The sequence below is a fragment of the Pollicipes pollicipes genome, unplaced genomic scaffold (genome assembly GCF_011947565.3).
Source record: "Pollicipes pollicipes isolate AB1234 unplaced genomic scaffold, Ppol_2.1 Scaffold_1600;HRSCAF=1878_pilon_pilon_pilon, whole genome shotgun sequence".
In the NCBI taxonomy this organism is placed as follows: domain Eukaryota; kingdom Metazoa; phylum Arthropoda; class Thecostraca; order Pollicipedomorpha; family Pollicipedidae; genus Pollicipes; species Pollicipes pollicipes.
Genome location: NW_023595962.1, coordinates 5,707,612 through 5,730,891, shown reverse-complemented (window position 1 = coordinate 5,730,891; position 23,280 = coordinate 5,707,612). Strand labels below are relative to the sequence as shown.

Here is a 23,280-nt window from a genome sequence, read left to right as displayed (position 1 = left end):
ACAGTACTAATAGCCTTCTTCCTATTTTCGGGCGGCATGCCTTTATCGGAACTAATAGCAGAGGTGGTATGGTCTACTTTGGACCACACTTCTGCTATTGTTTCGATAAAGGCATGTTGCCGGGATATCAACGCATCTGTGTCTCCATTTTCCTTTTTGCGAGGGATAAGGACCCAGCCTAGACCTCCACGAAAGGTGTTCTGATCCCCTTAGACCCCGCCCGGGCCCTCTGAAAACCCGCTCCGATGAACTCGAACCAACGAATACCCACGTCCGCCCACGTCTTACCCACACCTGATCCACATTTGTATTACATCTGACCCACATCCGCCCGCTGTCTCACGCCTTAGCTGACCAGCGTCTGACCTACATCTGACCCGCATCTTGTGTACACCTGAGTCAGATCTAACCGATGACTCAAGACACATTCGACCCGCGGCTGATTAACATCCGACCCGCGGCTGACCTACATCCGACCCACAACTGACCCACGCGTGACCCACACGCGACCCACAACTGACCCACAACTGACCCACAACTGACCGGCACCTGACCCACAGCTGTCCCACAGCTGACCCACAACTGACCCACACGTGACCCACAACTGACCCACAACTGACCCACAACTGACCCACACGTGACCCACAGCTAAGCCGCAGCTGACCCACGTCTGCCGTTGCAGGACGCCGCCGTACCGCAACAAGGACCTGCCCAGCCCCGTTCGCGTCTTCATCCAGCTTGAGCGTCCGTCGGACGGCTGTGTGTCCGAGCCCAAAAACTTCCAGTACACGGAGCGTGACCAGCGTGAGTAGTCGCACACCGTCAGATGCCTCACCAGCGGGGCTCTCACCGCCCGAGCTCTCACCGCGCGAGCTCTCACCGCCCGAGCTCTCACCGCGCGAGCTCTCACCGCCCGAACTCTCACCGTCGGAATTTTGCTGCTCGAGCATCGCTGCAGCCGCGCTGTTTTCTGCCTTTGTCTCTGTCTCTGTCTCTGTCTTGTCTCTGTCGGCCTCTGTCTGTCGCTGCCTCTGTCTCTGTCTCTGCCCCTCTGTCGCTGTCTCTGTCTCTGTCTCTTTGTCGCCTCTTTCGTAGTCTCGCTGTCTCAGCGGTGATGGTTCTCACCGTGGTCTCTCACCATCTCACGCCGTCAGAGCCGTGTCTGGGTTTGGCAGCTCACGTTCAATAACTCACGTTAGCCCCGCGCTATCATACGAGCTGCCGCTGTAGTCTCTGTCTCTCACCGCGCGAGCTCTCACCGCCCGAGTTGTCACCGCGCGAGCTCTCGCCGCCCGAGCTCTCACCGCCCGAGCTCTCACCGCCCGATCACCGCCCGAGCTCTCACCGTCGGAATTTTGGGCATAACTGTAGTCTAGCTCTCAGCACCTCTCACCGAGTTCTCACCGTTCCACCAGCATTTGCTCACGCCTTCTCACCGTTTGTAGCCCTCAGCGTCGTCACAGGTGGTAGATCTTACCATGGCCACGCCGCCTTACCACCAGCAGCTCTCGGTGGATCCTCGGCAGCAGCTTAGCGCGTAACCATAGCCGCAGCTTCAAAAGTGCCTCTAGCCTTAGCCGCCAGTGGCTGCCACCGTAGCCTAACTGGCCGACTGTTGGGACGCACTGTGGCGCCACTGTGGCGCCACTGTTTTACCGTCAGCAGGCGCCCGGTGCTCCCTGGGCATAACTGGATGTAGCTGTCCGATGGCGCCCTGTCGATGGTCGACATCGCGTCCGCTGGGCGCTGCGAGCGGGCGGCTAGGAGGCCTCGGGACCCGGCCGTCCCGCTGCGCTGTCGGGCGCCGCGTGCGCCGCAGGGCCGCCGTTGACTATGAGGCAGGCCAGCCGCGTGAGACGGACTTGCTAGTCACCCCGTGCTCGGCGTTCGGAGGCGTGCGGACGCAGTGCCGTCGTCGCGTTGTGGCGTATCCTCCGCCCGCGCGGTGCACGCGTGGCGCGCACTGAGGCGCGCCTCCCCACGGCGGGTCCGTCAGATCGGCGCCCCCTCCCCCCCCCCCCTGTGGCTGGTCGCAGACGACAGATGGTCCGCCCGCCCGCCCCTCTCGCCGGATCTGCATGTCCAACGGTCCGTCCTGTGCGACCTGTGACCTGTGACCTGTGACCTGTGACCTATGACCTGTGTGTGTGTGTCACGGTCCGTAGCGGCTCGTAGCCCTTCCCCCAACGCCCACCCCCACCCCTACTCTCTCTGCCCCCCCCCCCCCCCCGACCGATGCGATCTCGCCTGGCGCGGATCGCAGACCCTGCTCTGACGCTCTGACACCGTCGTCGGCCTGCAGGCACGCCCAAGCGACTGGCGGTGACGCAAGACCACTCGGACAGCAACAAGCGCCAGGCGTTCGACGTGGCAGGTGAGCCTTCGCCGCGCCTGATCGGCAGAGAGCCGCTGCACGCGCTCGGCTACCCCGGCGGTGACGACTCTCCGCCGCGCTACGTGGCGTCCGACGGGCGCTACGCCGTCACTGCGCCGGCGCCGAGCCGCTACTGTGCCAACGCAGACGTGATCCGGTACGCGGTGCGCGATCCGGCGCGACAGTGGGCGCGTCGCGCCGCGCAGTCTCCCGCCGCCGGCGCCGCCGCCTCCGCCGCCGCCGCCTCCTCCGCCTCCTCCCCCGCCGCCGCCGCCGCCTCCGCCGCCGCAGACGCATCCGCAGAGTCTGACGCCAGAGGGTGTCATGGATCTGTCGGTGGGCGGCGGCGGTGGCGGCGGTGGCGGTGGAGGCGGCGGTGGAAGCGGCGGCGGGGGTGGTGGCGGCGGCGGGCGGCGGCGGTGATGGCGGCGGCGGCGGCGATGGCGGCGGCGGCGGCGGCGGCGGCGGGCGGAGCTGGCAGGGCCTGGCCGTCGCCGCCAGCCGACCCCGGCTACCCGTTTCCCGACCGGCTGCATACCGACCGTGGTGCAGAGCGCCGAACCGGCCGAGCGGCGGCGCATCGCCGTACGGCCGGAGTTGGCTCGCTGGCGCCCGGCGGCGGCGGCGGCGGCGGCGGGGGGCACGGGCACAAGCCACGCTCTGCGCCGCCGGATCTAATCCGCATCGTGCCGCCGGCGGCCCGCGCGCAGCCAGCACTGGCGCCGCCTGGAGCGCGCCGTCGAGGAGGGACGCTACGGCGCCGCCTACCGCGAGTTCACTGACGGCGAGCGCGCGCGCGCGGCGGAGGCGGCGCGCGAGGCGGGCGCCGAACGGCTGCGCGCCGGCAGCGAGGCGGCGCCGGCCGCGGCGCCGGAGCGGCGCCGCGGCGAGAAGGCGCGCGAGGCGGCCGCAGCGCGCCTCTCGCCGTACGAGCGGCGCGCGCCCAGCGCCTGCGGCTCGCCAGCGCCGGCCGAGGAGTCGCTCTGGCCGGTCGAGCGGGCTGGCGGCCGGCGAGGGCCGCCTGGTGATAGACGCCGGGTCAGGGCCGGAGCCGGCCGGCGGCCAGGTGGTCGACTACGTCAACACGGCGGCCGGGCAGGTCAAGATCAGCTTTGATGTGAGCCGACTGGCGGGCGACGCCGCTGCCAACGGGCGGGCGTCGCTGGCGCAGTCCGGCTCCGTCTAGTGCAGGCCCGGTGGTGGGCAGGGGCGGGGCTGGGACGGGCGGCGGCGGCTTCCACGGGGCGTTGCTGGCTGGCGCGCGGCGCGGCCCCCACCCGAACCCCCTCGGACCGTGTCTGGTATCTGGCGTGGCTGACGTACAAACGGCACCGCCCTGGGAGCGTGCGGCACCCGCGCGCGTCGGGCGTCGCCGTCGTTACTTGTGATACAGTGTCGTTCGCTGTGACGTGATACGTGTCGTTGGCCGTGTCGTTGAGGGTCTTCTCGCCGCGCCGCTGCTGCGCCGCGCTGCGCCACGTGTCGATGCCGCGGGGCAAAGTCAGACGTCTGCGTCCGCAGCGTCCTTGTTAGCCAGTGTCGGCGGCTGACACGCTGGCGGGTGGTTTCCTGTATGGCTTAGCCGCAATGACCAGTCATGACCAGTCATGACCAGTCATGACCAGTCAATGACCAGTCATGACCAGTCAATGACCAGTCAAAACCGTCCCGTCCGGGTGGACTTGGCAAGCGTGACCGTTCTCGGGGAGTTGTGATCGACTTCCCACGAAATTCTGTGCGCGTGCTTGTGTCGCTAGCATCGTTAGCGGACAGTGAATGTTTGTGTCTAGTTTATCAGTCTTCTCGCGCACAGAGGAGGCCTCGCTAGTCATGCTTCCGTTCTGGCTCGGTGCCAAGTCGGCCATATTGTGCGAGTGCCTGTGCGGACAATTTAAAAGCGATCTCACTGTGCCGGCTAGGATTGGTGTCGAGATGACGTCTTTGTGACGTCATCCGATACAAGCACGGGATTTTTTACTGGCGTTGCCGGCGGCGCCTTGCGTGGTGCTGCGTCACAATGATATCAGACGTCCAGGGGTGTCTGCGGGCGTTGGGGACAGGGCCAAACGCCCACGAGCCATCATGGAGTGCCTGCTCCCGTTGCCCAGCTTGGGGAAGCGCCACGACCGACTCCGACTCCGAGTCGATGACTCCGCCTCGGAGTCTGCGCGCAGAGTCCCGCGGTGCCGCATCCCGGTTGTGCGTTGTATCTCGGCGCAGTACGGGTATATTGTTTCCGAGCGGTCGCGGACGGCCGTGACGTCACTTTAGCGGGCGGTGACGTCACCGGGAGGGGCGGCCCGAGACGCGCGGCGTGCTTCGTTCAGCAAGATGTGGTGGAGGCGGCCGGCAAGCCACTGGCGCCGGCCGTCAAGTCTGTGTTATCCGGTGAATATTGAAAGCAACGGGGCCGCACATAACGGGAACCGCCCCCCTGACGAGTAACGGGTGACGGGACCGCCCCCCTGCTGGTCCGCCATATCGAGCGTCTAGTCCCGACCGCAAGACGGGGGTTCAAACAAGTGCAATATAGCACGCAATCGAAACGTTTTAAAGGTTAGTCGCAGCTATCCTAAGCCGTTGTTGATGTAGCCTCTAAGGTGACATGTTATTGCTGTTTCGTGCGCCGTTGGTCTGGGTTGTTGTTCTAAGGTACTAGAATGTGTTGCTGAGCTCTCGGTGTCAGCTGTGTGAACAGCCGATCACGGCATGAAGCGCGAGCAGTCCGTGATGTAAACCAACCGAAGGCTGGTTCAGTTCCTGCTGGCGAGACATGCGCTGTTCCCTGTGGCGAATATCGCCATCGCGTTGTTTTAAAGTTTGTTTTGCGCTCTTACCAAACCACGCCGCTTACCCCAACGACGAGGGATGCCGAAGTGATCAGCTTAGTCACAAATTAAGAGCGTAGCCTGGTGTTGATTTCAGTCACGAATTGTATTGGCGCCCCAGGCTGCCGCCGGCGTGGTGGGGAGGGGGGCGACCCCGGCGTTATGTGCGGCCTCGTGACCCGTGTACAGTCGGCGCGCGCGCCAGTTCCAGCCGCCGCGCGCCACCGAACGCCACGCCGCTGGTGCGCCGGTCTGCCTGTCGGATCCTGTGAGCGCGCGGTGCCCGACCTCCTGCCTTCGTGGTGCGGTCGTTTGTCACTGTTCCTGTGAAATGCTATTTTAATACAGACGTGAGAGGGTCGCCGCTCGTGTGGGCAGAGGAGCGGAGGATGGTAGAGGAGCGGAGGAGTGCGTTGATACCAGACACAGGCGGCTGAGGCGGGTCGGGTGGGAGAGCGAGCTGGGCCCCGCAGCCCCGCTGATTGCCACGTGCTTGGTAGGGGCGGACCGCGCCGACAGTGCCAGAAGGGGCGCTGCTGGGGGCGTCCGCTGTGTGCCGTTCCACCCGCTGATGCCGTTGTGCCGTTGTCCTGCCGTGTCCTTTTGTACGCCGCCTCACTGCACAAATCGTACTTGACCGTACCCCCGCGTGTTCCACCTCTGACGATGTCGCATCGCAGATCATGTGTGTGTGTGAGTTATCTGCAGATCCACGTTGGTGTGTCGGTGCGCCGGACGCCGCAGATGTCGCGGGCGCGGGCCAGCGCCTGCGCCAGCACCAGCACCAGCACCGGCGTTCCCCATCAGCTCCCGGGGCTGGCCGTGCTGGTCGTTTCGCGATGTCCTGCTTTTGAGCGAGGCTCGGTGGTGAGCTCGCCTGCCGCGTCACGCGTTTTCTCTGGCTACTTTGGCGTCTGCTTCGGCTTTTTTCGAAGTTGGGCCGCTCGTCGCCCGGCGCGCCGTGAAGTCCGCTCCACTGCGTCGTCAGAGGGGGGCCACGGGCCTGGCCGTCCCTCAGGGTAGCGTCGGTGATCGCAGTGTGCTCTGGGGCCTTCCTTTCCCTCCTCGACCTTGCAAACCCGGATGGACTTGGTCAGCCGAGGTCCAGAAGAGCTGCTCACGAAAATGCCTCTTTAAGGGCTTCTCTAGTTTGCTCACGGGCGACTTTTGGTCTCTTGACGTAGTTTTAGCTGCGCGATGCCAGCCGTTCATGTACCCCGTTGGCTGTTGATATTCGTGTCGTTTTACATAGTGTGTGCCGTCAGTTTCAATAGGCCTGCCTGCCTGCCGCACAGTAGTGCCAGGTGGCTTCTTGGCCGCTACGTTCCATCGCAAATGAACGGGACTTTAAGCGGGCCCACCTTTGCATTCACACTTTGCTTGTGAAAGTATTGTTCAGTAGGGCTTTTATCCGCACTGGTGCTTGAATACCGCTGCTTGGGCCAGAATAATGCTCACGCAGACAGGTAGAGTCCATCCAACGAAGACAAATCGCCACTGGGCCTTTGTCATTTCATTTTGCCCACTATGACCATGAACATGATGACGAGCATGGCAACGGCGTGATGGTTGGGGGAGAATCTCGCCCTCCGTTTTAGCCACATAGTTCGATATCTTCCCGATTTAACTGTTTGACTGACATGTATATAACCATCTACCCGGTTATGTGTCTTGCTATTTGTTGGCTCCATCTTGTCTGATTTCATTTATTTTGTTAGCAGCGCCGGGAACTCATTCCCTTCTCCTCACTAATCCTTATTTGAACACGCCTATCTACCTGGCTATGATGCCTCGTGCCATTTGCTGGCTCCTCCTTGTCTCATTTAATTTATTTTATTAGCAACATTACTATTCATTGCAATCTCCTCACTAGCAAGTTCTTTAAGCCGTTAGCGCGGCGTACGAAGGAAAGTATTAGTCAAATTTTGGACGCGTATTGAGATTCACCATATTCGTTTGCATGAAAATAATTATCAATTGACTCATAACGTCAAGTTGCCTGTCACATTGATGCTTGACATCGCCACGTCTTAGTTGTGTCTGTCCGCCACTTTTTCTTCGACGACAACGTTAGTTTCTCCCTTGGTGGCGGTCCGTGCTTTTTCTGCATTTCTCTATGTAGTTCATCGGCCTAACATACCTTGACATGCACTGGCATGCTGATAGCGAAGTGAAGAAATCCGTCCTGGTTATATGTGCTCGGTGGTATATTCCAGTCTGCACATGTAGTACGTCATAGCCACGATTTCCGTCCCGAAGTTTGTATTCGTAAGTTTGTTACGAATGTGCCTTCGTGCCATTACTTTCCATGCCCCTAGCAAAAATGCACTTCTTCGTCGCATACAGTCTCCCGTTGTATACCGTGAATATGTGAAGTGTAAGTATTGTTCTCCTGATCTGATTCTCCTGGTCTTGTTCTTCTGACTGATCGATGTCCTCTTTGTTATCTTTGGGAGACCATCTGCCCCACTCAACAGCAGTGGCGTGTAAACTCTCCTCATAAGCTCAGGATCATTACGCTCCGTCATCAACCTTTAATACGCCACGAGGTAGGTCAAGGTCGTCTTTCCTGTGGTTGACCCTGAGAATGGAGACTTGTCTGTGGGAGTTGATTTTTCCGCCAATGCCATAAATTGTTTTCCCAGGGTCGTGTTGTTTCCATTTGCGAAGAAAGCCCACGCAACTGGTGGGTTTTTGTCCATTGGTTTCCGTATGAGCATGGGCTTGTAGCGTCCTTCCTCTTTTTAGCTCTGCCCTTTTTTTATTAACTTGGTTCATCTTGGCACATTGTCTGCAGCGCTTGTTATGCTTTCTCCGACAGCCATGAAGATGCTACCAGAGTAGAATTGCATGCCTATTCCAGCATTTTTCGCAAAGAAACTCGCCTCCATCCAGGTATTTTTATTGCGGTGGATTCACTGCTCACGTCTTCTATTCGGCAGGTTTTGTAGTCGTGACTTCAAGGTCGGCGTCCCGTCCATGTTGCCACGTATTTCGCATCTGGGATATTTGAGCATTTCATGACGTTGCTCCTCCAAGTCCACTTCGATCACGGCTTTCGATCTCGTTATTTTTTAGGTTCCACCCCTTACTTTCTAGGTTCCACCCGTTACTTTCTAGGTTCTACCTGTTACTTTCCAGGCTCCACCCGTTACTTTCCAGGTTCCACCCGTTACTTTATAGGTTCCACCCGTTACTTTCCAGGTTCCACCCGTTGCTTTCTAGGTTCTATCCGTTACTTTCCAGGTTCCGCCCATTACTTTCCAGGTTCCACCCGTTACTTTCCAGGCTCCGCCCCTTTTCCTCCCATGTTTCGTCCCATTCCTTACCATGTTTCGTACCATAACTCTCCATGTACGCGTTGCCACAGCGTAAGCGAAGGGTGATGTTTCGTCTGATGTTCGTCTGACGTAAACCGGTCGCCTTTTTTGTCTTAGGTGGATAGGTCTGACTAGTTTCAAATACCATCAGAGTTGGTTTTTACACACTCGTCTTCCACTTTATATTTGTAAAAGTTTTTTGTGTTTGCAGCGTTTGCAGCGTTAACGCTGCGTTTTCTTCTGGAGCGGCCGCTTTCTTTGGGCTGGCAGAAGCCATGCAACATTCTACCCGTTTTTGTTAATTTTACGTTGGTGATATAAGCCATTTTTAGGTTTGCGACAGGTGAGGATATGAAAATATCGCGCGTCTTGGAATTCTCAGGGGCCGGATCAAATATTGCACGTTCTGCTTCGCTTGGTGTAAATATTTTGTTGGGGTTGTTATCTTTGTTTCCAGCGACTGATGTCGGTGTGGCACTCCGCCAAAGCAGATCTTAGCTGGTGCGAAATGCCGCACTTTTTATTTACTTCATCATCTGAACATTTCCTGATCGTTATGTTGTTTGCTGCACCTTACATTCAGCATCGTAATGACATGTAACGAGACCATTATCTCTATCTTTTCATGAGCAGTGTTACACGTCCGAAGGTGTTTGCGGACTTGCACAACCCCTGACAGGCCTCCCAAACCTCTCTCTCAACCTCTCACACCCGTTCCGATCAAGTGGATATACTTTGAGCGTTCTCTGGGATGTCGGCACCGGCGACTAAGCTGTTCAGATTGCATGAATATCGAGCTTTCCCGACAGTCGATTATCCTGCTCCGTGCCGTGTTTGCCGGTCCCCATTCCGCATTGCGCTCCTACCAGGGCCGGTAGTTGTTCTGAAGCCAGCGACGGTTTGAGAAGCATGAACGTCAACTTTTGCAGACTCCGGCCCGTGGCGGAAACTGAACACGCCCCCTGAATGTTTGCCAAAATTCTAGGTGCGGGTCCAGAAGAATGCACACGGAACTCCCCGCAGTCCAACGGAAGTTCCACTGAGCTTACTTACGTTGTAGGCTGTTTTGCGACTGTCGTGAGACGATGTCGCGATATGAAATTTGCTCGTCCCTAAGGGCATCGAGAGCCACGGTACCTCACCGAAAATAGATATAAAGCCTTTGTTTGTTTGCGCTGAATTTTGCGAAGAGTGTGGCGGATTTGAATCCAGGATCAGTTTTGTATCAGAGTCGCGTGTTCCGCACTGGTTTTCGCGCTAAGGAATTCAGAGAACTAGTTCCATCGTTCTACTGGAAAGGCTTCCCTGCAGTGTTTCTCGGGTGCGCTGCGTTGTGAGGCTTCTTCTTTTTTTAATTTCCAAAAGCGTAACGCCAGGCGTTTGGTTCCCGTGTACACTGGTTCGCAGCTCTGCCTCCCGATTTCTGTGAACTGGGAACACCAGTTCCAACATCTTTTGCGCAGAGAGACACCATCTGAGTCTTCCTAAGCGCAGGTGCCGTGCGCCGAAGTAGTATTTTGCGTCGAACCTGGCGCTTGAGGCACGCGCTCCCTGATCGCGTTTCAGTCTGCTCCAGGAAGCGTTTCTGCATGCGTCAGGGTCTGCGTTTGCTGAAGTGCTAGTGCACTTCCCACCGCCTGCCGTGCATTTCACGCGTGATTCTTCCTTCTTTCGGTGTTGATCAAGAGGCTGGGTTTAAGCCAAAACTCTATGTTCCCAAATACGATATGCCGCACGCTTCCTCTAGAAAGCTGAGATGGTGACCCGTAACAAGGCCTGATGACCGATGGTGGCCGGAAGGGTTAGGAGCGGTTTTCCGCGCGGGCGGTGTCCTTCGTCGACCCGGTTGTCCCGAGGCGACCTCTTCGTTTCTTCGCCGTGCAGTCGCACTCCTCTTCGCCTCTGGCCTCAGAAGAATTACAGCTGCGTTGGAGGCCCACGCAGTTGGAAACGTCCGGCCAAGCCCCATGTGTTCGGCGGCCCGTGACGCCTTCCCGGGCCGCGCCGCGTGTCACCGGCGCGTCCAGCGGCAGAGGCGGAGGGCATGTCTTCGTCGCCGTCCTGGCGCGAGGACGGTTCGCGTCCACTGCATTCTTGCTGGCCTCCACGTTTGCGGATCCTGGGTGCGCCTCTGGACGCGGCGAAGACGCCACGTCGCTGCGCTCAATGGCTGGTGGTTCTGCTGCTCGTGCGGGGCATCAGGAGGCCTGACATCATCAGGCGTGACATCAGGCGTGAGCCAGCCTGTCGAACGAGGTAATCGTTTCTTGGAAGTAGGCCGTTACCCAGTTTCCCTGCTGAAGTGCTGAATGGAATTCACTGCGCACGCGCTCTTCAGACTCAGCGACTAGGTAGTCCGTCCGGCATGTTCGCCTCCTCTGCCAGGCCGTCCGGCATGTTCGCCTCCACCGCATTGCACTGGTCACCGCAACAGCTGCCGTTGTTGCTGTCGCTCTACTTACTGGCATGGTCACTGTCACTCCACTCTCCACGGACCAAGGTATTGTTTTCTGTCACGACAACGGTCAGGGCGACTGTTCCAGCTGTCACGGCCACTGTCAGCTGTCACGGCCACTGTCAGCTGTCACGGCCACTGTCAGCTGTCACGGCCACTGTCAGCTGTCACGGCCACTGCCAGCTGTCACGGCCACTGTCAGCTGTCACGGCCACTGCCAGCTGTCACGGCCACTGCCAGCTGTCACGGCCACTGCCAGCTGTCACGGCCACTGTCAGCTGTCACGGCCACTGCCAGCTGTCACGGCCACTGCCAGCTGTCACGGCCACTGTCAGCTGTCACGGCCACTGTCAGCTGTCACGGCCACTGTTCCGACTGCTTTCGCCACAACTGTCACGGCCACTGCCAACTGTCATGGTTGCTGTTAGGCCTGCTTTCGCCACTATTCGAGCTGTCACGGTCGCTGTTCCAACTGCCACGACCACTGTTCCCACCGTTGCGGCCACTGTCCCCACTGTCACGCACCCGGCTCGTCGACGGCCACTGTTCCCACTGTCACGGCCCGGCTCGTCGACGGCCTGTCCTGAGTGATAACGCGCCTGCCGGGGCCCACTTCAGCACGTGTGTCACTGCCAAGGCATGGATGGGCGGCGGCATGCTGGGAAATGACCTGGATGTCGTCCAACTGCAGATCACCGCTGTGGAGAATGGCCACGCTTGGGTCGGGGCGTGCTTTGGCCCGGGGAGACACGATTCCGGACAAGGGTAACACCATTTGTACGAGGATGACGCCCTTTTGGAGGGCTAACATCGCTGACACTAAGTCCGCACTTGCCGCCTGTAGTCCCTGTGTCTCCCCCCCCCCCCTCTCCCTTCTGTCCCGTTCTCTCTTTATCTCTCTCTCTCTCTCTGTCTCTCCCTGCTCTCTTTTGGATGTGGGTGTTGTTAGTGAGGATGCTGGAACGAAGGCGGATTTTTTTTAGAAAATGAAGCGATTGAGTATGACGGTCCGGCGGTCTAGGTGGCGGCTACCTCATTGATTCAGCTGTGGGTGCATGGGGGAACTATCCAATGATCTCAAGAGGTCTCCACAAGGCTTCAGATGTTTTCACAGGCGTCTCGAGATTTCAAGGTTTTGTTAGAAATTTCGTAGATGTTTGAATATCGCGAGCAGTGTCTCAATGTGTCTGGACATTCCCGTAATTTGTTGTCCAGCAGAATCGGAACTTCGTGACATTCTAGCGAAATCATAGTCAACGAGGTGTGAAGGGCTTGTGCGGCTTTTTGGTGAGTTCCAAGGTCCATTTGGTGACGGGAGTGCCACATTGGGGCCGAGAAAACATCGGGGTGCGCAAAACAACCCTACAACGAGACGCAAAGATCCCCGGTCCAGATGTGTTGAGATCCGCGCATATGTAGAAATGTTTCCCGACATTCGCACAGAAATGCGGGCGTCATTCCAAAGCGTGCCGCCAGGCTGGACTTTCACAACGGACGCATCATGGTGCTACTAGCTCCGCCTTGGAATTATGGCTAGTTAGTCCTGCGCACTGATGCCACTGCAGTGTTCCAGAAGCTGTTTCGCCTAAAAGTCGCGTGAAATCGGCCGTGTAGGTTGGGATCTCGTTTCACATCGGTATACATTGTTCGGCGTCGTTCTGTCTTTTGATAGCGTGACATCCTTTGCCACTACTTCCGTTCTGTCTTTTGATAGCGTGACATCCTTTGCCACTTCTTCCGTCTGCAATACTATAGTCTGGTTTGATCTGTTTCTGGTGATTTGGTTTGGTTGGGTGAGAGTTGCTTTTATGAACATTATTGCCGCATTGTTTTTACTATTATTAACTCATTTTTTACACTTGTGTCTTGTCATGTTGATATTCTCTCGCTATACATCGTTCAGTATCAAATCATGATTCGTCTCCACCCTATTTAGATAGACTGTCTTCCATTTCTTTGATTTTTTCCTTTGATTTCTACCGTCGTTTGATATATCACCAAATAATGATATTCCGCGTCGCGTGGCCATAGTTCTGGAGCTTTGTTACGGACATTGTGGTGGAGGTTCGATTTAAGGCCTTCCGGACCAGCGATTTCTGTCCCGGCTGGACTCTCCAGTTGTCTTCGTCCTGCTTGTGAATCTTGGTGACGTCACAGCGACCTTTGTCTCTGATTGGGGCATACGAATGACAAATGTCCGCCATTGTGGTGAAGGCAAACGGTTTTCATCCCGATCTCGACCTCCTGCCCATTTTCTGTTTTTGTTTTTTTGTCTCGCTGTCGATGGTCCTGATGTCATCCGAGGACGTCACGTTCTTTGCCATCTCTTAACCTTTGAAGATCGTTCTCTGACAGACGGGCCTGTTGAGCTCGCTTTTTTAACACATTCGGAAATGGAATGTCACGATATCCGCCTGCTGTGAGCAGCTGACCGTCCACTTGCTGATGCCAACGTGAAAACGCCGTGTTGTACACGGTGATAATGAATCGGCGATTCAACTCATGGACTAGTGATTCAGTCCACGAACCGGACCCCACCCATCGGAAAGGTTATGCCGTGTTCTGGCCGCGTGAGATTGTGACCGTGCGTGTTATGTGACCTGCGCGTTGGCGCGCGTCCCGTGTCATGTCACTTTTCGATCCGTCTGGGGCCATGTGACCCGTGTGGTGTCATCCGTCCCGTGACATGTTATTTTTCGATCTGTCTAGGGTCATGTGACCCGTGTCATGTTATCTGTCCCGTGTCATGACATTTAGCGGGCTGTGTGGGGTCATGCGACTCTCTGGGGTCGTGTGACCCGCTGGGGTCATGTGAACCGTCTGGGGTTACGCTCTGAGCCGTGTGATGTAATGTCGCGACCCTTGTGGCGCCATGTGGTTACCGATGTGCGGTCATTTGGCCCACACGGGGTCATGTGGTGACCTGTCCGGCTACGGCTCGTTCGGGGTCCTCTTTTGACCTCGTTTGAGGTCAGTAGAGAGACTAAGCACGTGGCAACAGCGGGGGTCAGGGTCCCCGCCCGGCTGCGCCATCCGACAGCGCGATTGCTGCTCGCCGAATGCCGAAGGTGACGAGGCGAAACCAGTAGTGACGTCACCGGGGGAACGAACTGAGCAGTGACGTCATCGGGAGCGAACTGAGTAGTGACGTCACCAGGGAACGAACAGAAAGTGACGTCATCGAGGAACGAACTCGCATCTCGGGCGTATCACGGCATCTCTGTGACGTCACTGGGACGACGTCGATTCATTTTCAGTCCTGTTCACGGAGCCTTAACGCGCGGCACACACTAGAATTTAGGTCAATGCTTGGATGGCATCTTGCAATGATCGCATTCATCTAAAGATGGGTGCTTGTTTTGCTGAAGCGCAGCCGTTACTAAAATGCGGGCTTTTTGTCACGCCGGTTTTGTTTGTTGTCGGAAATTGAAAATCAATAATAGGAAATTAGTCATGATAGTCGTAGTTGTTTAGAGCAGCGGACGTTGTCTTGAAAGGTCCGAAATTTGCAAGCAAGGGTAATCTAAACATAGCATATTGCAAACGCATAGTGCTATGTGAATATCTCCATTGTAATGTCTTTCTTTAAACCTTTGGTCGAACGTGGTATCTGTTCCCAGTAGGGATCTCTGATGATGCGGAGGAGGTCAAGAATATTCGTTAGGACGCCACACCGGATCACCTCGATACATTTAAAACGATTCTTGCGCTAAGCCCTTGCAAAAAGGTAGTGAAAGCCGTCACTGACTCATGCATTAGCCAAAGCCAGCGATGTCCGATGGCTGCCGCAGTCCGGTGGTTGCCACAAACCGATGACGTCACGGTCGCTGCGAGTCAATGATGTCACTGTCACACACGGGAGTCGTCGCCGCCCAGCTCGGGCTGCCGCCCACCGCCGAGGCCTCTACGGATGGGGAGGTACTCGATACGCGGGGTCGGTGTCATCGCATGGTAAGTGCTGCTTGAATCAGGTGGCTCGTTTAGCAAGACGCAGTAACGCAACAGCAACACAACACAACAGCAGCACACAACACAGGGCGAGGGCTCGCTTGGCATCAGCTCATCTCAGTGATAGGTGGAGCCGTTGGTGGTAGCCTTTGGCCCCAACTTCAGTGGTTGCATTGCCATTATCATCATCTCGATCAGCAGAAGCAGCGCCATCATTTTCTTTGTTGTTTGTGCAGGCCAGGCTGAGCGTAACACGCCGGATGATTTTTTATCAAAGATTTGGCCACATTTGGATGCCATGCAGACGTGGTATTGCTTCGCCCAAAAGGACCAACGTCGGCCATCATAACCGCCTGATTGGGAGCCCAAAAAGATCGTCGGCAATCACGATGAAACCAACGAGATCTTCTCCACTTGCCTTAAATTAGGGATGTTGCCAAGAGGAGGGTCAAGGAGGGGGACATGCCCCCCCCCCCCTGACAACGGGGCCGAGCTGAGCCAAGCGACCCGTGGGCTCGCAGCGGCTTCACTCTGTGTCGTCCATCCGGCACGACCAGAGCCCCGGGAACATCAGACCCAGGGATTATGAGCAACGCGGTTCACATCTCACGCAGACGATCATGGACGTCCCGGTAGTGGTGCTTCGACATGTTTGTGGGCCGCGACCGTCCTAGGCGGTCTGTGTCCGCAGACTGCGCGGACACAGACTGTCCGCAGACTGTCGGCGGTCTGTGCCAAGCAGCCTGGTCCACAACCGTAACAGTTCCGTTACCGTAACGGTATCACCGAGGCTGCCTGATCACGTAACGCCTTCTCTTTTGAAGCAACCGAACACGGGAGCACTGCGACGCGCTGGGTAAAGGCCCCCTCGGCCAGGGCGAATGGGGTGGTCGAACCTGCCCCGGGGCGGTGCCGAGGTTCGGGAACCCTTCTGGTAACGTCGGCCAGATGGATGGCTGGGAGCGGCGTCTGGGGCGTGCCCGACCTCCGCTCTCTCACGCCGAAAGGGCGTGGGTTCGCGCCCGGTCCGAAGCCCCGCGTTTTCATGCCGTTCCCGCGTCGCCCTCATAAGGGTTAGTGGATTTGCCGTCGCACATCCACGCCCACGACACACTCAAATTGTAAAGCAAACGGCAGTCAGATCGACATAACACGAGCATGATGGGATTGGATTGGATTGGATTGGAATGGAATGAAATGGAATGGGACGGAACGGGATAGGCTTAAATGGAATGGAATGGGATTGAATGGAGTGGGGACGGGACGGGACGGGACGGGACGGGACGGGACGGGACAGGATGTGGGGTGAGCTGTTACCGACCAGCTTTTCCAACATCGACTGCTGCATCGTCACCGTTCCGACGTAACGTGTATGCGTCACGGCCGCTCGTTCGCCTCACTAGTATCAGTAAGCGCCAGACACTGCGTATGAGCGACACAGCGGCATACATATGCGGCATACATGTGCGACACACAGCGGCATGCATGTATGGTATATAGCGGCATGCAGCAGCATACGGCATAATGTAACACAACGGCATACATTGGGATACGTGTGCGACATACAGCGGCATACATGTGCAGCACGCGGCGGCATGTATGTCTGGTATACAATGGCGTACACGCGCGGCGTACAGCGGCATATATGTGCGGCATACAGCGGCATACGTTTGGGCACGCTGGCCAGCGGACTCATGTGCGTCGGTGTGCGCAGGCACTGGCGGTAACGTACATCCGTAAGTACGACACGCCCAATCGTAAGGCGAACCGCACCACGGACGGTTTGTGTCAGTAAGCGCGGGGTTGTGATCGGACGCCGCCACCGAGCTCTGCCGTAACGACGGGGGGGGGGGGGGGGCGCTCCTAAGGTAGCGCCTCGATCCGGCGGCGACTGCGTGTATTGATCACGTGGCGTTACCAGGGCGATGTTTGACCAGCCAAGAGCGCCGCCGCGCGTGCCCGCGGGGCGCCGACGGAGGCTGCGGCGATGGAGTGCGCCTGGGTCGGGTCAGGTCAGGTCAGGTCAGGCGCGCCGGCTCTGAATGTCTCATTTGAGCAGAATTAGCCGGCTGCCTTGTGCTGGCGGTCCGCCGCGCGACGAGCGTCATCGCAACCACGTCAGGACATCACAACCACGTCAGCCACATCAACCACTGAAGGCGACGAAGCAAGCAGATGCGCCGTTGGTCTGGCTTGCATCGTAGCTCTTGACCCGTTCCGGTTTCATAGGGTCCCAAGGTGCTTGGTCCACATGCTCGCATGTGCATGCGTGTGATTCAAGCACACATGCATTGACATTCGCAATGATTTAAATGTCCTTTTCCCCGATGTTTGTTTATTTACATCCATTCGTTTACGTTTAGACAATTAGACGGTGACTTTTTAAGACAGGCATCATACGGAAGTGTCGAAGGAAATTCCTGAATCCTCTTCGTGGACTTAAAAGCTGATGGCAGATTGAATAGTCAGTCAATTTCGTCGTGTTTTTTCACCACTTCAGCACGTCAGTGGAGAACGCACACCACGATGAAAGACAAGCGATGCACAGTGATGCGCGTCAATCTGCAGCATTCATCAGTTATGACGGCGTGACGTTACGTGACACGTGACGCGAATCAGAGGCCCTTCACGGGGCCTCAGAAGGGACCGCATCCGGAACGAACAGTTACGTTTTTGTGTGTGTTGTTCATGTTGGTAAGAAATGTGATGTAGATGCCAACCCGTTTTTCTTGTTAAAAGATGTTTTCTTCTTCACCCTTCGTGTCTGTTATTTATGTGTTGTTTTCTTTTTCACCAGGAGGTTCATGCGCGGGAAGGTCATTCCAGTTCGAAGTGAGTGCCATTTATTGTCTCCAAACGGATTGTCGTATTTTTCAATCGTGTTTTCACATCTCATTTCTTTCGAACTCATCGTCGTGTTCAAGATTAATTTTGGTTGCATTCTACTCACGTGAATCATCCATTCACATCATCAATTTATTTACTGTCAGTTTTTGTAATACGGATAGCGTTCTTTCAACTAGCATTTTTCGAGATGTCGAATACTTGCAGGAACTCGCGGCTGCTCGTGTTTTCCGTCGGAATATTTCGATTGAGCGAGGATCGAGACCGAGACGCTCTTATTGCCAAGAGGTGTGAGTTAGCACGTCCAGATTTAAGCAAATGTGTCGCGCCACGGGGAGAGCGGTGTGACGCCGATCGCCGCGTGGAACCTCATGACCAACTTCACGTTTTTAGGTACCACAATCTGAACGCGAGCTAAGAGAGACTTTCTTGCAAATGGAACAAGGTACGAGACTGGGCGCAGCGCGCTCGGCGGCACGTGTGACATAGGGGCGTGGGCTCTCCCCTCGGTGTTGGCCTGGCCGTGGCGCTGTTCGATGTCTCCGGTGTCGAGGATTGCGTCACCGCGAATGACGTCACAAGAATAGCACGAATGACGTGCTAGGCCCTTTCCGGTGACGTCATTTGTCGTGCCATGCCATTTGCTATCACTGCTATAAGGGTGTAAAGATTCAGTGAAGTTTGGGCTGATATTGATTTGGACTCGTTTGGAGTAGCTGAAACTACCATTCTTCGAAGCTTTAATGAACTTTCAACGTTGCTGTTTCAAGAGGGCAAGAATTGAACCAAATCTGTGAATCAAGCCATAACGTGGAGACTGTTTTGGAGCTTGATTCACAGGAAACTTGCACTATCCTTGATTCGGTACTGAGCCTTATCGAATCAAGCTCAATTCTGGTCTCAAAAAGCATGACTGAGCTCATGTTGACCTGGGCACGGCCGTCCCAGTGGTGACACTCCATATCGTGCACAGCGAACTACTCAGGCTTTCAAAGCCGAGTAATGATGGAGCAACAACAGCAGCAGCAGCCGCAGCAACAGCAGCCGCCACAGCAGCAACAGCATCAACAGCAGATGCGAAACCAGCCGCAGGCGGCGCCGTATTACTTGCCGCCGTCTTCATACCAACCATCGGCAAGTGTCTTTTTACATGACCGAATAGTCATTGGACAACTCTGAATGACCGGCGATGTAAGAAATTTGAGAACGGCAGAAGCGTTCGTGATGAAGTGAATGGGACAAAACACATGCGCCTCTCTTAGTGGGGTTCCTGGGCCCCGTGCCCGCGACGTCCGCGCATAGTGGGAGAGGGTCAAATAGTTCGCACCTTGGGTGGTGGCCAACTGGGGTAACCTCTAATTGTGAAATTGTCCAACAGATGGGGACGGAGCCGCAGCTGTACGATGCCACACTGCACCAGCCGTCGTACCCACAGCCGTCTCCGCCCGTGAGTGACGCATCTGGCCCCATAAACCGCGATGCCTCGGAACAAATCTCAATCGGGACTGAATGCTGTTAGAAAGGCGACTCTGATGAATAGGATCCCCAACCGCATGAATGGGATCCCCCAACCGCGTGCCGCTGACATAGGCGCATAGCAGGAGAGGGGAAAATACCTCGGATTGTGGCCGAATGTGGTGACTTCTGAACGTGAACATGCTCCACAGATGGGGGCGGAGGCGCAGCTGTACGATCCTGGACTGCACCAGCAGTTCTCTCAGCCGTCTCCGCCGGTGGGTGGCAAGTGTGACGTCACAAACCGACAGGACGTTTTTTTCAGTCCGAGCCAAATTTTGTCAGAGTTGCGACGCTAAGGGGATGTTAACACCCGCGTTGTGTGGACGAGACTTGTCTCACGTGAGACATCGTTGTTGGTGTTCGTGGATGAAATAGGGTTAGCGTTTGATGAGAAACAAGTGTTGATCTAGTGTTCCTTAGTTTCAGTAAAGCATCTGGCAAACTTCCCAAGAACGTTTTCTTTAGAAGTTAACATATTTTTGGATGAACAGTTCACTAATCGGATGGGTGGCTTCCTTCGTTTCAAATCAAACACGGAAAGTGAGCCTGGACAGCGTCATTCGGAAATTGTTTTTGAAGTTCTGGGGTGCCTCGAGGTAGTGACTTAATACCTTTGTTGCTCATTGTGTACATGCATGACAAAGTCGAAGGATAAAATTGTGATATGCGTTCGCTTGCTGATGGCGTGGTTATATATTAATACGTTGACTGTTCTAGCCAAACGAATGCAATTTTTCAGAAGGTATGCTCAATAGATTGCTAGTGTGGCAAATGGCTGATATCATTAATGGTTCAATCATGTGGATAACAAGAGGCAGATTTTCATTAAAAAAGTAGAATTATAGTACCATGGGGTGCAGATATCAGGTAGGTTTGACTGGCACGGGGAGCTCAAAAACATAGCAGGAAAATGTAACCAGAATGTCAGGTATGCCGAGAAAGTATCTAGCAGAAATGTAAAAAAACAGAGATGTAAAAAACCGACCGAAACCAAAATATTTTGGCCAGGCCAATGTTGCAGTATGCTTGTTACGTGTAGGACCCGGATGTCGGGCGCTTGGTCCATTCCATAGCACAGAGATAGCTCAGAGAGGGGCAGCGATACTGGTTTAAGGCAAGTATGGCAGGCACCGAGGTGTAAATGGTATGCTTCTTGGGCTGCGTTGGAGACGCTGGAATCTAGACGAAAGCAGGCCAGGCTTTGCCAGCTGTTAAGACTTTGCAATGGATACAGCAATGTAATCGTTGAGAATATTATGGTGCGACCAAACCATGTGGGTTGCAGGGATGATCTGAGATCGATGCGCCCCATACAGTCTCGTCTTCTTTATTTGCATACCTCATTTTTTCCTGAACTATTCGAGATTTGAACTGATTGGATCCAGTTGTGATGTCTGTGTTGAGTACCGTAGACCAGTTAAAGCATATGCTGGAAAATAAAAGTGTTAATGAGGTCATTTTTAGGTGTGTAATTGTGCTGTACGCAAAGTTTGCGTGATGAATATTTTCTGGGTTTTGACACATGCTCAAGGCTCCTAATGATGGATATTATTATTATTGCGCAGTATTCTCAACCACAGCACTTATACACCATCGAAAATCCAGTTCTTCATGCCTTATAACGTATGCTGTTTGTTTCCATCACTACGGCCTGCATTGCTGTTTTAGATGTAATAAACGATGCGTAAAGAAGAAAAAGTACTGGTAGTGTACGGAGAGTCACTCCACAGTGTGATATGCGAAAAGATCCGTTTGCAGTCTGAATGCTGTGCATGGTGTGTTGATGTGAACAGCGTTCCGAACACATTTCTCCGCGTTTCTGTCCGTCCCGGGGCTGGTAGCCGTCCCATCCCACTACCGCGATATTGTCCCGTTGCCTGCTCAGTGGCCCCGTACGGCACACCGCACACGGCATACCATGCACGGTATAGCATGCACGACATACCGTGTACGGCATACCATGCATGGCATATCATAGACGACATACCGGGCACGGCATACCATGCACGGCATACCGGGCACGGCATACCATGCACAGCATGGTTTACCTGGCATGGGCACGGCATACCATGCACGGCATACCGGGTACGGCACACCATGCACGGCATACCATGCACGGCACACCATGCACGGCATACCATGGACGGCATACCGGACACGGCATACTATGGACGGCATACTGGACACGGCATACCGGGCACAGCATATCATGCGCGGCAAACCATGCACGGCACACCATGCGCGGCACACCGCGCACGCCATACCGGGCACAGCATACCGCAGGTTTTGCGGGCTGAGGCCGGGGCCTGGGGTAGAAGCGGGCATAGCGTCCGGTGTGATTGTCGCGCGGTCGAGTCGGCTAGTGCCGAGGATGCGCCCCGGACAGCTTGGCCGACAGCGTCTCCTTCCGCCTCCTCAGGCGCTGCTGCCGAATCGCGACCCGCGTCTGTCGTCCGCCGCCCCTCGTACGTCGCACAGCGTGGAGGACGTCATGCTGGACAATGTGAGTGTCGGCACGCGTTCGTTTTCTGGCTGCGCGGATCACAGTCTGGCGACGCGGTATAGCCTCATCAGCTGAGTGCTTGTTAAAACACCAATGACTGTTCATTTCCAGTGATCATATCCATGTCGGACGGACGGTCTTATCAGGATGTTAGCTGCGGGTTACGCCCCAGTTTTAAGGTTCTCACAGAGCTGCAGTCTGACATGAGCGTAAGATGGAAAGCAATCTTTTATCGCCTGATTTAAAGAAAATAAATCCTTAACATCGGACACGCCAGTTTAGGTGCCCAAAATCTGGATACAAATCAGGTTTCGGGGCGGGAAGTTAAGCTCAGCATTATGGGATGAGCCCCCCCCCCCCCCCCGATTTAAAAATGGCCGCTCCTGCTGGCGGCTGCTGGTGGTTAGCGTCCGGTAGGCGGGCTCACAGTCTGTCCGACGCCGGCAGATCCCGCTGACAGTGCCAACGCTGGCCGTGCCGCAGAGCTCGGCGTCGACGACCAGCCCGAGGATGGCCTCTCACGGAGGCTTCCGGCCGATGGTGGGTGGGACGCGACGCCCGGCTGGGGGGGGGGGGGGGCAGAGGCTTCCCGCTAACAGGAGGTGGGACGGAACATCCGGCTGGGGGGGGGGGGGGCAGAGGCTTCCCCGCTAATAGGAGGTGGGACGCGACGCCCGGCTGGGGGGGGGGGGGGGGCAGAGGCTTCACGCTAATAGGAGGTGGGACGGAACACCCAGAGGGAGGGGGAACCGAGGATTCCCGCTAATAGGAGGTGGGACGGAACACCCGGCTGGGAGGGGGGACCGAGGCTTCCCGCTACTAGGAGGTGGGACGCGACACGCGGCTGGGGGGCGGGGGGAGGGGGCTGGGCTGCCCACGTTTGCTTGCTGTTGCTGTTTTGCCGTTGTGCGAGAGGCTGCATGATGTGGTCTTTGTTGTCTTTACTCTCCTGCGTTTATGTGGCGTGTTATTGGAAATGGGAGCGCGGCTGTGGAAACTGACGGAGCCTTGTAGTCGATGGCTGGTGGCCGTGTAGTCTGTGTGCCCTGTGCCCGGAAACTGACGGAGCCTTGTAGTCGATGGCTGGTGGCCGTGTAGTCTGTGTGCCCTGTGCCCGGAAACTGACGGAGCCTTGTAGTCGATGGCTGGTGGCCGTGTAGTCTGTGGGCCCTGTGCCCGGCGCTGGGTGGCGTCGGCCGGTCGTTGTCACGCGCATGCTCGTGCTTGGCAGGATGCTCCTGACGCGTCGGTCATGGGAGTGCCAGGCGAACAAGTGATGGTGAGTCCGAGCTCGCTGCGTGGCCACAGAGGCGCCACGCCCCCAGGGCGCCCCATAACGGCCCCAGTACGTCCCGTAACGTCCCCAGTGCACCCCCGCAACGTCCCCAGTACGCCCCCATAACTTCCCCAGTACACCCCATAACGTCCCCAGCACACCCGTAACGTCCCCCAGTACACTCTCACAACGTCCCCAGTGCACGCCCATAACA

The 23,280-nt window shown here is 56.3% G+C and overlaps 1 protein-coding gene across 1 annotated transcript in view; it reads left to right on the top strand.

The window, feature by feature from the left end:
- LOC119093086 (nuclear factor NF-kappa-B p100 subunit) overlaps positions 1 to 23,280 on the top strand; it is a 44,425-nt gene that overhangs the window by 14,741 nt on the left and 6,404 nt on the right. The window contains exons 8-17 of the mRNA XM_037215977.1: positions 683 to 804; positions 2,303 to 2,374; positions 17,723 to 17,757; positions 18,163 to 18,214; positions 18,743 to 18,903; positions 19,148 to 19,216; positions 19,437 to 19,502; positions 21,707 to 21,790; positions 22,238 to 22,330; positions 23,022 to 23,069. Of these exons, the coding sequence (XP_037071872.1) occupies positions 683 to 804; positions 2,303 to 2,374; positions 17,723 to 17,757; positions 18,163 to 18,214; positions 18,743 to 18,903; positions 19,148 to 19,216; positions 19,437 to 19,502; positions 21,707 to 21,790; positions 22,238 to 22,330; positions 23,022 to 23,069 (802 nt within the window). The remainder of the gene's footprint in view (positions 1 to 682; positions 805 to 2,302; positions 2,375 to 17,722; positions 17,758 to 18,162; positions 18,215 to 18,742; positions 18,904 to 19,147; positions 19,217 to 19,436; positions 19,503 to 21,706; positions 21,791 to 22,237; positions 22,331 to 23,021; positions 23,070 to 23,280) is intronic.